The 14,905-nt window shown below is 31.6% G+C and overlaps 2 protein-coding genes and 1 non-coding gene across 3 annotated transcripts in view; 1 reads left to right on the forward strand and 2 right to left on the reverse strand.

Annotated features, from left to right (window-relative positions):
• Positions 1 to 398: 398 nt before the first annotated feature.
• LOC149477439 (peptidyl-prolyl cis-trans isomerase Fkbp12-like) lies at positions 399 to 3,347 on the reverse strand. Its single transcript, XM_089710489.1, has 3 exons — positions 3,057 to 3,347; positions 2,438 to 2,598; positions 399 to 1,813 (listed from the first exon to the last, which is right to left on the reverse strand). The coding sequence occupies exons 1-3, from the start codon at positions 3,091 to 3,093 to the stop codon at positions 1,685 to 1,687; spliced, it is 327 nt and encodes a 108-aa protein (XP_089566615.1). The 5' UTR covers positions 3,094 to 3,347; the 3' UTR covers positions 399 to 1,684.
• Positions 3,348 to 3,723: 376 nt separating this feature from the next.
• On the forward strand, positions 3,724 to 3,830 carry LOC149477440 (U6 spliceosomal RNA). Its single transcript, XR_016317697.1, has one exon. It is a non-coding gene; the product is annotated as a U6 spliceosomal RNA (small nuclear RNA).
• A 233-nt stretch (positions 3,831 to 4,063) lies between these two features.
• Cbp53E (Calbindin 53E) overlaps positions 4,064 to 14,905 on the reverse strand; it is a 112,482-nt gene continuing 101,640 nt past the window's right edge. The window contains exons 10-13 of the mRNA XM_089710729.1: positions 9,961 to 10,017; positions 9,788 to 9,859; positions 7,359 to 8,013; positions 4,064 to 6,783 (exon numbers count right to left, since the gene is read on the reverse strand). Coding sequence (XP_089566855.1) covers positions 7,858 to 8,013; positions 9,788 to 9,859; positions 9,961 to 10,017 — 285 coding nt within the window. The 3' untranslated portion in view covers positions 4,064 to 6,783; positions 7,359 to 7,857. The remainder of the gene's footprint in view (positions 6,784 to 7,358; positions 8,014 to 9,787; positions 9,860 to 9,960; positions 10,018 to 14,905) is intronic.

A 14,905-nucleotide genomic window follows, 5' to 3' on the forward strand; every position in this document is an offset into this window, starting at 1 on the left:
GACCTGAGGAAGGAATTTAAGGTTTTATCCCGTAAATCCCACGGGAACAGGAACTATGCGGGTTTTACAACTACTATTATGGTTAAAGCTTTTTATCCCCAGAATCCATCCATCCAAAAATCCAACTTCGACGTGATCGAATATACATCACTTTTACTCACAAATATAAATTTGTTAAAAATTGAATATCTTCTAGCGGCTCTCCCCGACTTCGTCCATCGTCCAAATACTATATGCTTATAGCTAGTGCATAAGCAACACTGAATCTTTGAAATCGGTCCAGTAGTTCCTAAAATTAGTGTTTTCAAACAAACATTTTTTTCAGCTTATACCAAACTCTCAGCTTTTTAATGTATAAATAGATTTATATAATTAAAGGGTGAAATAAAAAAACACAATTCCAATCCTTCACAATGTTTATTCTTAAACCTTACAAGCTTTTGGTATCTTTACAATAAAAAAGTAAACTTAATGTTTCAGAAAACTGTAAAATAGAAAAACCACAGACAAAATAATTGACGTCACTGTGGAATGTAGCTAAAACAATGCAGTTAAATGCACTTTGGTGCAGAAGCAGGGGTTTCACTCCGAGGTTTAGGTATGTTTCGCGCCGATGCCGACTGAGTTGGCAGTCGAGCGCGGTCTGCGCGGGTACAGTACCACAAACTTAACTAACCCGGTGACGGTGTCACTGATGTCGATTTTAGTGCCGCTAAATAGTATTTCCCCGGATGCAAGGGTAAAAATAATGTCATTGCCAATGGTGTAAATTAACATTAATAAGTAACTTCTTTAGCGGCGTTGAGCACTTTTTCTGTAATGGGTATAAAATCTTAAACTCGCGTCAGGACACGTGACCTGATCGAATAAGCGTAAGACGGATACCATTCCAAAATATCAAACATGCTCAACGTTAATAATCAAGTTTTCACTTCTGCCGGCACTCCCGGAGTGCAACCCGTCTTTTTATTTATACAAAATATTCCGTATGAAAAGTCTGTGAAAATGTGACATTTCAAAAAGGCGGCACGTAGTTCCAGTTTTTGCCACCGGGTCAGTTAAGTTTCTGGCACTGTAACGGTAACGCTCAATGCGTTGGTCACGTGACGTGTGTTCGCGTACCTATGATACATCGGCGAGAACCAACCCTAATCTATTATAGCTAATCAGCTATTATTTATGCCTAAAGTTGACGTTTGTTAGGGAGTGAACCTTCTGTACGTAGTATTATTATATATTCTGTGGCAGAAGTAAATTTATTTTATGGTTTTGCTTACACATAAACCTGGTAACGTATCTTCTATATTTTCACTATTTATCAAGAAAATATCATGAAAAGTTTCTATCAATTCCCAGTTGTAATCTTGCTTTGGAAATCGTCTTTAAAGTGAGTATTCCATAAACTTTGAGCCTTACACACAAAGTATTCAATTATTATTAAAGTGAAACTTTTATTACATCATCTCAAACTTTTTGGTCTGTGTAGCGTATGTCGCGTGACGGTCGGCTGCCGAGTAGGTTTAGGTTTTAGGTAAGTTTCACTTTTACCGTGGTTTCATAAAACCACACAACATTTTTTAGTTTTAACACTAATATCAATAGAGAATTGACTAAATACATTCTTAGATTTCAGAAAATAAGTTACCAGCAAGAATTTAAGTGACTATGAGAGTGAATGTTGTGCTTATTCCAAACGAATGAGTTCCACATCAAAGATGAGGGTGGAGTTTGGCGGGATGACTCCTGGGTGACCCTGTTGGCCGTACGCATAGTCGGGGGTGCAAGTTAACTTGGCGCGTTCACCGACTGACATCTGAAATAAAAATAAAAATCATTTTTTTTAAAACCATTTATTGAACAGAAGAACAAAACATGAAAAAATACAGTAAAGCATCACATAAATCAGTACAATTTGATTGTGATGCATATTCATTCAAACGTCAATTATTTATTTATTTATTTACAAAGGATAGCCAACAATTGATAACACTAATTATAGACATACAAGGAAAATACAATTTAACATATCAAGTGCAACAATTAATTATAGGCTAACACCACATGCAATTAAAAACGGTTATGATTTAAGAACCAGAAAAAAAAAATAATTATACATATAGTATGTATAGACACTGTTTCATTACTTTTATAATAATTAAATTAGTTACAAACACATTAAGATGGCAAGTGATACATGACAGAAAATAAATATGACATACAAGAGGGTACCATCACAAAAAATAATTTACTATCACCTACTGTGCCGGCCGATTCTTTATAAGCGTGATATATAGTGTGATTTTAATTTTGAAAGAATTTTTCAAATCGGACCAGTAGTTCCTGAGATTAGCGCGTTACAAACAAACTCTTCAGCTTTATAATATTCGTATAGATTATATGTCATTAATCGAAGATATTAGTAGAATGATTGTTTTACCTTAGCGACACCCTCGTCCCATCCCTTGATAACTTGTCCTTTGCCAATCTTGAACCTGAAGGGCTTTCCACGGTCGCGGGACGAGTCGAACTTCTGTCCGCTCGTCAGGGTGCCTGTGTAGTGCACCACAACGGTTTGACCGTTTTTAGGGTATGTGGCCTCTGTAACAACGAGGATTATTTATTAAAACTATCGTCATGATGGATATTCTTGTTATAAGGATTATATTTACGTTGGTTTATATGTTATAAGGATTATTATATAGTATACAGTGAATTATATGGCACTTATAACCTTTAAATACTAAAATGTTTTGATATTTCCAAGTAGTGGATTAAAATTACCTAATATAAATAAAGATAAGGATTCTAAACCAGCAGCGTTTATAGCAGTTTAGAGATAAAGATTTGATTTGAGATGAAACCGGTAACCGGTCTTTCTTTTCAAGGTTATTATTTTTTAAATTTTATATTGAAAATTAAATAAAAAGAACCTTACAAAGAACACGTAAAAAGAAACAGAATGGTCTATTAAGTAATTCAGAAATTATTTATAGATAGTTTCAACCACGATTTTATAAATATCTTTACATAGGTAGTTAAAATAAATTCATACTTACCATCACCAGGAGAAATAGTTTCAACTGTTACTCCCATGATTACGTCGTCTGTATTCTTAAATACTAAATAATATCTTTAAAATAACGCGTTCTCTCGTTATACGACAAAATTTTCAACACGTTTTTACGAAGGAGTGGACTGAAAAGTGAAAATGGCGTTCCGAGCAGACCGCGTTATTTTTTTCGTATTTACGTATTCGTCAATTGCGCATGTGACGTTTGTTCTTTTAGCTTCTGATTGGTAGTTTATTAGTTGAAGAAGCCGATTTGACTTTTCATTGGTTCTTCTTTCGTTCTCAGCGCAGGAAAAAAGAGTGACGCATTCACATTCTGCATTCTGCAGGAAATCATAAACAACTAGACAACCTTTAAAATTTAAAAATATTGGTCATAGACTCTGAGCAATAATATTGCTCTGAGGTCATAGATAATAAACTAAACTAACTAAAGATAAGAGTTTAAATTATCTAGAATACATTATTATCTGCAGGTGTTATTTTGTTAGAAAAGACTAGTTCTAGTTTTAACCTTTAAAAACGATTGACTTTAATTTCTTTAAAAAGTGCCCTCTAGTGGCACTTTTTAGTATCATCAGCTCATCCTGAATCGCGATGTAGATTTTTTTTGTGTCACTGACTATATAATAAGTATTTTAACTATAGTAAGTGTACTCGCTTCGGCAGTACATATACTAAAATTGGAACGATACAGAGAAGATTAGCATGGCCCCTGCGCAAGGATGACACGCAAAATCGTGAAGCGTTCCACATTTTTTTATCAATTTGATTTCTGTTTTATAAAAATGATTGATCAAGTAGTTACTTTGTACTTTGTAGCTCAATAGCCCATTTGCATAAAAATGTCTGAGGAATAAGCATAATCACAAATTACTTATTTTTTGAGATGTCATGACATAAGAAAATCCCCTCTTGGGCTCTCCTACTATTATTTATTAAAAAAGTGATTAATTATTAACTGCAGATGCAGTAGGTAGGCTACATGAACTTTTATCGCGGGGATATCGTGATAAAGGATTTCAATAATAAACATCATACAAATATAAACACTTTATTTGCTTCATCAATATGAATTCATGTAATCATATGACAATGTTATCGAAAAAAATATGTAAGTATATAAGCAGAATAATTATTATTTCTAGTTCTTTCATAATACCTATAATGATGTTTGATGCAAAATTGTGTAAAAAAAATGGTTAGTATTGTTCTGATTCAATAGCTTAGCTTTATGCTTGTTATATTATGTTATAGGTATATGATATTATGATTTGCCTAGACAATCAATTGAAATACTCTTTTGAAACAAAATTTTACACTGTGAACCATAAACAATAGCTAATAAGCTGTTAAAACCTCAAATGTTGCCATATAAGTACATGATTTAATAGGTTTTGCGCAGAATATAAACATCACAGTAATTATGCTAACACATTTTATATTTTTTGTTAATTTTCGACTATCACACACAACATACCTTTACTTAAAGGTAAATAAAGATTTTTTAATTGGAGTTGGGTTTAGTTGCTACAACGATTCATATAATATTATCTAAGTATTATCTTATATAATAACATGAAACACCTATTAAACAATTAAGACTTAACGAACATAATAAGCAAGTAAATGCTGTTATTATACATTTTCCATAGACAACAATCTTTATAGTTATTTTTAACCAACTTGCAGTAGGTATAATAATATTATGCACATCTACTAGTTATAGGTAGTAACTTGTACATATTAAAAAAATACTTCGTGTTTCGGTATTTTTAAGAATATACTTGATTATTCCTCAAAAACTAACAATTATTATTGGAAAGATTTAAGTACGTATTTAATTATTGTGCAGAGTACCAGCCAGCACTCAGAGATCCTAATGAAAAATGTAGTATCTTTGACGTTTATCAATTCGCAAAATTGCTTCGTGAATCATTATATTAATTTTAAATGGCTTTACGATAAGGTATTAATTCACTCTTGAATTTTAATTGACTATAATAAAAAATTGCTCATACTTTGTTGCGGCTGTAGTTCAAATAAATTTGGAACAGTTTACGAAACATTTGTAAGCATAAATAACAATTTAATAACTTTAATGCGTCTTATTATTACCGATATAAAATCCAACATTCATTTAAATATTTAATAATTAATTACAAAGCTCCATAAACATTTAGTCTCTGGCAACATTTGTTTAAACCCATCTATAATCTATGAAATAACTAGGACTTATTTTGTACAAATTCATGATATTTTGCAGTGCGAATAAATTTCAAACATTAATTATTTGTTATATTTGGAAATTTTGTTTCATTCTACTAGACTCTAACGCTACTTAAACTGTATAAAATATATTTTAATATGCATTTCATTTATAATATTTGGCAATATTTTTGGCTTATTTATCTATGGTATGTGTATTTTATAATTAATTCAATATGTAATAAGAAAATAAGTTTTTTTTTCAACTTGTACGTAGTACGTAGTATTATGCCACCGTCATCTGGTTAAATCTTTTATTTGATTGAATGACTAGCGCGTTCATTGAATGACGACATTAGAATAACCAGATGACTGCGACAGTCTATACATTATTTTTGTAAGACTGAAATTAACTGCTACATCGTATTTAGCTTTTTTAACTTTCAGTTTTAAGATTATTTAAAACAAAACTTATAAAAATCTTTTCATACCTAATATAGTTTCTCTATTTTTGATGTAACTTGTAAACAAAATTCGAGGCTATATTCTGAAGCAAATAATAACATATTTCAAAGGTAGGTTATATTTCAGTCTTACATCGTACAGTTTTCAATTTAAATAATTATTTTAACGCCAATCTTTTTGAATGTGTTTAATTTAAAGTAAATGTAACAAAAAAATGACTTACTGCATTAAATGTTGATACCTTTTTTAATCACAATTTTTATATCCAAATCACAACGTGTACTTAATATTTAATTACATATAAAACCCTTTCAATTCTACTAATACAGACATAGAGATATTTAATTTTTTTTTATTACGAGCAGTAATATTTTCTCCCTTGTGCATTTTTTTCATTTTTTTTAGTCTATGACTAGAAGAGGTATTTTTGCGTGTGGTATTATTAATATTTAATGTTCAGAATTTTCTTTTTAATGATAATTGAATATTAATTAGGTAGGTACATTCTTTAGGTAAAAAAGTCAAGTTTAATTAAAAAACTTTGACAATCATTCGGGAGGTTACATAACTCCAGCAAAAGTATTTTTATTATTAGATCACTGAAAAAATAAATGATCAAAAAGGATATTTTGTTTCGCAAATTGAAATTTAAGTACTTCGAAATTTATTTCGATACTTTCCCTTTAAATTTTAAATGTAACGGTATTACCGCTAGCATGTTTAAAAAAATATTATGTTATAGATACTTATCGTTCACTCACAGGGAGAAAATTTCTTTTAAATACGATATTTAACATCAATTTTTGATTATTTCAATTTTACAAAATCTATTTATAACAATGCTTACGATACAATAATAATAACATACAACATTAAGCTGTTATTCTTGTAAATATAACACAACGCTTCTATTAATTCTAAGTAAAAAAAGCACACATGTTTTTTGAAATAATTTACTTTGGCACTTTTTACAACTGTCACAAATACATTTTTTTTTATTTATGTTTTCAAATATTAAACACTATTACTACTCAAGGATACTTTATAGTAGGGGAGCCCAGGATGCTAAATGTGGATTTACTCGAGCGTCACGGGAACCTATTAGAATTGGTAGATTAGACCATAGCGAGAAAAAAAGGTCCTATAATGTTTTCACTTTTAGCGGTGGGGAAGGGTTTTTTGATTTTTTTTAATTTAAAAAAGAAAAATATTGGCTTGGAAATACTCAAGCGCGTTAGATATTGATATTTTGCATGCTCCAGGACGTCACTGAAAAAAAGTACCTATACGTTAATCTGACGATTTAAGTGGCGATTTAATCGCTATGAAGAAAGGGTAAAAAATTAAAGTAATATTATTCGAGCGCGTCAGATTAATATAGGTATGGGGGGGGTAATTACAATATAAGAAGTCCCCATTTCGCTAATCTGACGATTCGAGCTCAACCTTAGGGAATTATGGATTATTCAAATTTTCCAGCGGGGCCCCTGAGCGCACCCACCAACCATAACTGCTCATATTGACTAGAGGTACTAATGAATAGCTAAGGTACCGTCCCTTATAGTAATCTGACGCGCTCGTGTAAATCCCAAAATCCCCTTTTGGCCTCCCCTACTATTAATTTATAACTAAAATGTAGTTGGTAAGTTATTATTAAGAAACATTTTAAAGTGACTTGACAAAAAGATTCTCAGAAGTTAGAAGCGCGGGAAAGAGCAACGTTTCTGGCAGTTTCTGGCCAATGGCGCTGCGCGAAACAATGTCAACTAGTTAGGAGTATGGATGAATGTAGCTCTAAAGTCATTTATAATTAGGTTCATAATTGACAGACTCTAAAGAAAAATAAGTGCTCTAGATAGGTTTTGATTCTCTAAATTTTATCTTTATTTATTAAAATTTTTTTCGCACTTAAAGAATTCTCTAAGATTAAAATACAGGAACCAGTTATTATAGAGAAAGAGAGAGAGAGAGAAAGGGAGAGAGATAAAGTGAGTCAAAAAGATAGACAGAGAGAGAGAGAGAGAGAAATCGTATTTAACGTATTTAACAGTTGTAAAAAATGCCATAGCGTTATTCGGATACTAGGACGGACTGGCTGATAAAATTAAATGTATTTATGGTGTTATTGGTACGTCTTCCTCCTGGTTATGTTTTGCGAGGGCTAACAGTATCATGGTGAGTTGTTTTCTACTGATTTTGCCCTCACTGCTGTACTCTACGCCTTGGAGGATCGTCTCTTCGAATTCAAGGAGGTCCTGGGCGTCGTAGTCCTGGAAAATTAAAGATGTAGTCAGTGCGTTTTGTTTGAGCGAGATTATATAATATTGAGTTAAACAAATAAGGACATAATATAATAAAGAGGTAAGGTGTCATGTTTGTAGGGGGTAATTTTTGAAAGTACAGTTGAATACTGATCTAATCATAAAAAAATCTTTATACTACCTAATCAGAAATGACCATCTAAGCGCTTTTCGTGCGTTAAAAGGTGTTAAATTTCGAATTACAACTGTTGTAATTGTTATTGTATTAGAAATTAGATAATTTTCGCAAACTAGGTATATAGGCACGTTTCGTAATTCGTAGCACGAGAATCTTGTGATTTACGATACACTTGATGTCACTACAACAGCCTAAGATATTTGATTTGTTTCAAATGTAGTGTAGCTTATACGTGGGAAATATATTTTCACAAATACAGATAATATTATTATGTAGATACATTCTTCCAAACACTTAGACTGAATACGGAAATAAATGCCATCTACAGACTGAATTATTGAAAAATGTTACAACTGAAATAATAGTAGCCCAGGATGCTAAATGTGGATTTACTCGAGCGTCACGGGAACCTATTAGAATTGGTAGATTAGACCATAGCGAGAAAAAAAGGTCCTATAATGTTTTCACTTTTAGCGGTGGGGAAGGGTTTTTTGATTTTTTTTAATTTAAAAAAGAAAAAAATTGGCTTGGAAATACTCAAGCGCGTTAGATATTGATATTTTGCATGCTCCAGGACGTCACTGAAAAAAAGTATACGTTAATCTGACGATTTAAGTGGCGATTTAATCGCTATGAAGAAAGGGTAAAAAATTAAAGTAATATTATTCGAGCGCGTCAGATTAATATATGGGGGGGTTAATTACAATATAAGAAGTCCCCATTTCGCTAATCTGACGATTCGAGCTCAACCTTAGGGAATTATGGATTATTCAAATTTTCCAGCGGGGCCCCTGAGCGCACCCACCAACCATAACTGCTCATATTGACTAGAGGTACTAATGAATAGCTAAGGTACCTTCCCTTATAGTAATCTGACGCGCTCGAGTAAATCCCAAAATCCCCTCTTGGCCTCCCCTACTATAATTAATACTAGAAAATGGAAAATATGCAAATTAAAAGTTATAATAAAATTGTAGATTATCTAAAATCTAGATTTCGTTAAAATTTATTGGATGTGCTACGCCCGTTGCGTGGGTCACGTATGTTCGCTATTTTAATTTTAAACTAGGTCGAGTTGTGACTGTAGGTTTTATATTTTATATAACTAAAAAAATATGAAACTGAAAATATGAAATATTGAAATTATAATTACATGATTTCCGCCCGCGGCTTCGCCCGCGTTTTCAAAGGAAAACCCGCATAGTTCCCGTTCCCGTGGGATTTCCGGGATAAAACCTATCCTATGTGTTAATCCAAGTTACCCTCTATATGTGTGCTAAATTTCATTGTAATCAGTTCAGTAGTATTTGCGTGAAAGAGTAACAAACATCCTCAAAAACTTTCGCATTTATAATATTAATAGGATAGTCCACTGTCCATACTGTATATTAATATTTCTTAATATGTATGTATTTAAAAGGTTGTGTTGTGTTTTGCTACGAGTAAGTATTTTGACATGTCCTTAATGACTGACAATAAAAAAAAGTAAAAGTAACATGTAGGGACTATTTTTTGTAAAAATTACTAGTTATAAATCAATGTGGTTTTAAAAGCTTGTTTAATGATATACATATATGATAAGATGAAATAAATAGATAAACTTACCTTTTTGACTAACTCTAACAGATCTTTGAGGAATCCCCTTAATTCTTCATTTTCGATTGAGCCGTTGTTATCCTGTAGAACAAAGAACATACAATAATTAATGTATATATATATGCATAATTGTTTTTTTTTAATTTTTATATTAAATTTTTCGTATATTTAATATAACTTACCCTATCATATAGTGAAAAAACTCTTTCTATATCGTCCTTTGTAAGTTTGGTAGCGCCCTGTGAATATAATAAAATATTAGATAATTTATGTATCCAGTTTCAACAATTAATTAATTAAAATTTGAGTTAAAATTATGGCAAGTCATGTTCCCTCTCACTTGCACACAGCGGCGGCCTTACCCATTGCGAGGCCCCGGGCGGCAGGCCCTTTGCGAGGCCCTTTGCTCTTCGTGAAATGTATGTGATGCGAAAGTAGGTCTGGTTGTTTGGTTTAGGTATTTGTCATGTTTGAGGAGAAATGATAAAGTTATACAAATGAATAAAATTTGAGTTTTAAAATATTTATATATTTATGTTACCGGAAATGTATGAAATCAAGGAATTGTATACAATTCCTAGAAAATGTGTACAATTCCGATACCATTTAGGAAATGTATAAAATATTGTTTAAAAAACTATTTGATGCATGCATATCCTAGGAAATGTATAATCTTCCTAGGAATTGTATACAATTCCAATATCGTATTAGGAAATGTGTAAAGTAAATGCTTTCTGTAATAAAACACGTTGTTATTTTTTTTATTATAGCTCTTATTGATATAATCGGGTAACAGTCATACCGTAAAATTGTAATAATATTATGTTCATATTATTATCTTACTAATTAACATTTTAAAAATCAATTATCTTACTTTTAATGTAAATATCACAAAATCAACTTATAAAATCAAATTTTCATTTGGCAACTAATCAGTCCCCTCGTCCCGCTGTCCCCGCGTATATTTGGCGCAGTCGGATTGTATAATCCGCCGTATTACATTACGGCTAGCTGTTTTAATATACCGAAAATTCGTCTTTTTCCAAAATTGTACAAAAAAGACGGTCGCGAGCCGACGGAGCCCCACTTCGTGGGGCTGCTATTTATGTGTAGTTTTAAAATACACGAACCTAACCTAACCCACCCCCTTATCCAAACCAAAAAAATTCTGATTACGAATTATCGGCATAGTTACTACAAAATGCCGACCGTTTGTAAACGGCCAGATTATATACAATTTGCCTGCGACATATCAATATCTTAAATGTTTTACATTTCCGATAGCTATTTAGGAAATGTCTAGATTTCCTAGGAAATGTGTATAAAATAATTTATTTCACACATTTCCGTGCGATTTTAGGAATTATATACATTTCCTAGGAATTGTATACAATGACGGATTACATACATTTCCGGTAACATTTATACATTGAAAGATTTACCAAATTAACAAATACAGAGATGATAAATTTTAAAATTGATGTTTGCGGCTTTTCCTAAGGCTATAAAATCTTTAATTAAAGCACAATAATCCAATAGCTACGTCATTTTCGATTGAAAGAATAGCAAGGGCTGAAAGCCGATCTTGTGTCATCGAATTCCTCAAATATGTTTTAATAATTTTAAGTCTCGAAAAATCCTTTCAGCAGACGCAACTGTCACAGGTGTGGTGGCAATAATTCTCAGGACTATTTCTATAGTGGGGTAAACTTCAGTTAATTTGTTTTCTATTATGTATTTCAGCACCGAGATAATATCGTCGTTTCGTTCATACACACGCATGAACAATTGAACATACTCAGTTCTTCGTACAATTCATGTCCATCAATATCACATGATTCTCCTACTGTCATAGATATTTGCAAGTCGCTGCATTGCTTCAAAAGTTCACTATCACTAATTTCCTTTAATCTTTTTATATTATACATGAAACCAAATATGCTCTCATGATGTTTAAGTGCCTTAAACCTAGGATGGCACTTCTTACGTGTGTACTCTAGTACACGCACACATTTTCATTTTTTTAAATTTGCTTGGGTGGGTTGTTGCGCGAGGCCCCTGCAAGAGCGAGGCCCCGGGCGATTGCCCTGTTCGCCACCCCCTAAGGCCGCCGCTGCTTGCACACATGCGGTTTGTCGCATGCTATCTCTTTCGTTATGAAATATACCTACTTGGTTATACATAATCTGTGCCAATTTATTACAAAAAGTTATTAGAAAACTTTTTTAGTGCATACGAATACGAATCTAAATACATATCTCAAAATTATTAGTCTATTATAATAATAATAAAATTAGAGGGTTAAATTAGTCCCTTTTACTGAAACGAATCTAGCTTGCCTATAAAATAGCATTGGAATGAAATTGACTCTATCAGGTGAATGAAAATAACTCTGATTAAATTGATATTGAGCATTATAAAATAAATAATAAAAAATAAAAATCATTTTTGATCAATTTGTGGGTTAGGTACAAACATGTAACATTTGGACCCCAAACTAGGACAGCCTGTGTCCAAACTTATAGTATTCAATTCGTAGCTGCAATGGCTATCAAAAACTGGATTATTATTGTTTGTAAAAAATAAACAAGTATTATTAAAATTAAACTTAAAACTTTTTTTTAAATTATCTTATATTAATAGACTTAACTTATTGAAACAAAATTAAAACGTCTTATTACTTAGGTATATAAGTTAATAAAAACTATTAAAATTAAACTTATTATTTTTATTAATTATAAATTAAAACATAAATAACAAGCAGCATATTTTAGGAATTGATTTAATACAATTGTATTTTTTATTTATTTACACATAAACCCTTATGCCTATTAAAAATTAGTATAAAACGTGCTCTAATAATAATTTAAATTTAGAGAAGATAGACAAGAGTGCCCCTAAAGTGTTATTGAAGGAGGTTGTAAAGATTTGATCATCCTATGGTAAAATTAGACTCTCCCAACAAAGGTATTAAATTTTCGGACACTTAAAATCATAGGCACAAGTAAGGACTATTTGGAAAGTGTTTAACTGTTTAGTACATAAACAGAACCAGAATAAACAAAAAAATAACGGACAATACAAAAGTCATTGGGACTTATTGTGGAAGGTAAAGGAAGAAATAATAATAATAATTAATGAGAAAGGAAACGAAGGGAATATCTAAATCTAATAAGTTAAAATTGAAACTAATGCCAGTGTAGTGTTAAAAACTAATTTTACCAACGGATTACCACTACGAAGACTCACCTCAATGCCTTCCTATGTGCGTAGTGCAAGCAGCAGTGGATAGACAGAGACAGGCAAATCAATAGTATGTGTTGTGTTAGTGTTCTAACATAGTTCTAACAGAGGCAGCAATAGCTATTTGTTATTATTAATTTATGTTTTTTACTCCGTTTATTTTTGAAATTCGAAATTTGAATTCGTTTTTTTTAATTGCCAGTCGTTGTTTTATTATCAATTGGCTTTTTTGTCACTCTGTGGACGTACCTAAGTTTTTTTGGGTTTTATATTATCTGACAGCTGACAGATTCGATTCTTTGATTAATTAATTTTGTAATTAATTAAGTTCATCGTACAGCGTACTTTCATTATATAAAATATTTTAAATCAGCAATAATAGAATCTGAAATTTATATTTACTTACGCAAAAGATCTAACATAACCTTATCCAAAACCAATGTATAAAATTTCAAACAGCTATTGCCGAGTATTTAAAAATTTAGTCAGGAAGTTAAGAAACACTCTAGATTCTAGAAGGGAGTGCTAGAGCCTATTATATTTTTATTCTGTGCTTGTGCTTCTAATATTTCACACACTAGTATTGTACTAATCTTCTCGTTTTTTCTAAAACTAGTATGACATGTATGAAAATCATGTAATGTAATGATGTCAAATATACCCTTTTCGCTGAAAGTTTTTCAAGTATGATACAAAATATTTCCATAGAGTTATTTAATATTTTTTTAATTTTAACAGACCCATTTAAAATAATGTTAGAGAATTTTAAAAGTAATTTGCCTAATTAGCACAATATACAGATATCTGCAGTCAACTGTGTAATTAGGTTGCATGAAAAGTGTCTATTATAAAATAATTTAATTACCTCCAGTTACAGACGTACACGTTCAATTTATATTTGCGAATAAGGTATATTTAAAGTGCCTATGTGTTTGTGAAATCGATGAAATTCATGTATTGTGTTCAAGCGAATGAACTATGTTTTTTTAAGCAGATTGACGAATATATTGTGTGTTAATATAATAAAATGTAGCATGTGTGTATGTAGCCTTATCTGTGTGAAATACCGGTAATACCGCTACTTTTATGTTTAATTTTTTTTTTAATTATAAAAAATGTATCTATTCAAATTAATATTTCGTATGTGAATCAAAATCACAGCACAATGGAAGCTATCAATAATTGATGTTCTCATATTCATAGAGCTATAATGTTACATAGTCTGTGGAAGTTATTATTTGATATTCACGATGTTCAGAATTATAACCCTCGTCTCGTTGAAGGTTGAAATGTAGCATATGAATAGACAATAACGTTAGGCCGTATTCAGAAAGAAAGCTGGAAACTTATAAGCGCTTACCGGCGCTTGTCAGCGCTGGTTCGTTCTACACAAAGGACGCAGGTTGAAGCAGACCAAGACAAATTTTATATGGCAGCGCCCAGCGCTGACCAGCGCGTGTTGAAGCTTGCCGGAACTTGTCAGCGCTTATCGGCGCGGGTTCATATATTTTCCGGGTTACCAGCTCTGACAAGCACCGATAAGCACTTATAAGTTTCCAGCTTTCTTTCCGCATGTAACGCCCTTACATTAGTGGTATATCTAGTGTTGTATCATCTGTGCTTGTATTGTATTATGTTATCTGTGGTATTAGCGTATAGCGTGTTTGTGCTCTTGAAAAACTGCGATGGAACAAAAGGCTGGCAATAAAATGTCGTATTTTAATTTTTTAACGCTATAAATTTTTTATCAATAAAATATTTTATTCTTCGAGAAAGTCTATAAAGTGTGAAAAGAAGTGTATAAGAATCTGATATGTTTTTACGTTTTAGTTTAAAAAAAATTTCGTGTTGAAATTTTAAAATATGTTTGTTATGTTCATTAGT

Source organism: Colias philodice, chromosome 25 (genome assembly GCF_061535455.1).
Source record: "Colias philodice isolate Cphi_HAF_F1 chromosome 25, ilColPhil1 Martin Lab GWU primary, whole genome shotgun sequence".
Taxonomy (NCBI): domain Eukaryota; kingdom Metazoa; phylum Arthropoda; class Insecta; order Lepidoptera; family Pieridae; genus Colias; species Colias philodice.

What these genes read in the sequence shown, in the direction of transcription:
- LOC149477439 (XM_089710489.1), bottom strand. Translation starts at nt 3,093, where the DNA reads ATGGGAGTAACAGTTGAAACTATTTCTCCTGGTGATG. An exon ending in AACTATTTCTCCTGGTGATG is followed by an intron (nt 2,599 to 3,056) that starts GTAAGTATGAAT and finishes TCGTTGTTACAG; the next exon opens with AGGCCACATACCCTAAAAAC. An exon ending in GGGACGAGGGTGTCGCTAAG is followed by an intron (nt 1,814 to 2,437) that starts GTAAAACAATCA and finishes TTTTTATTTCAG; the next exon opens with ATGTCAGTCGGTGAACGCGC.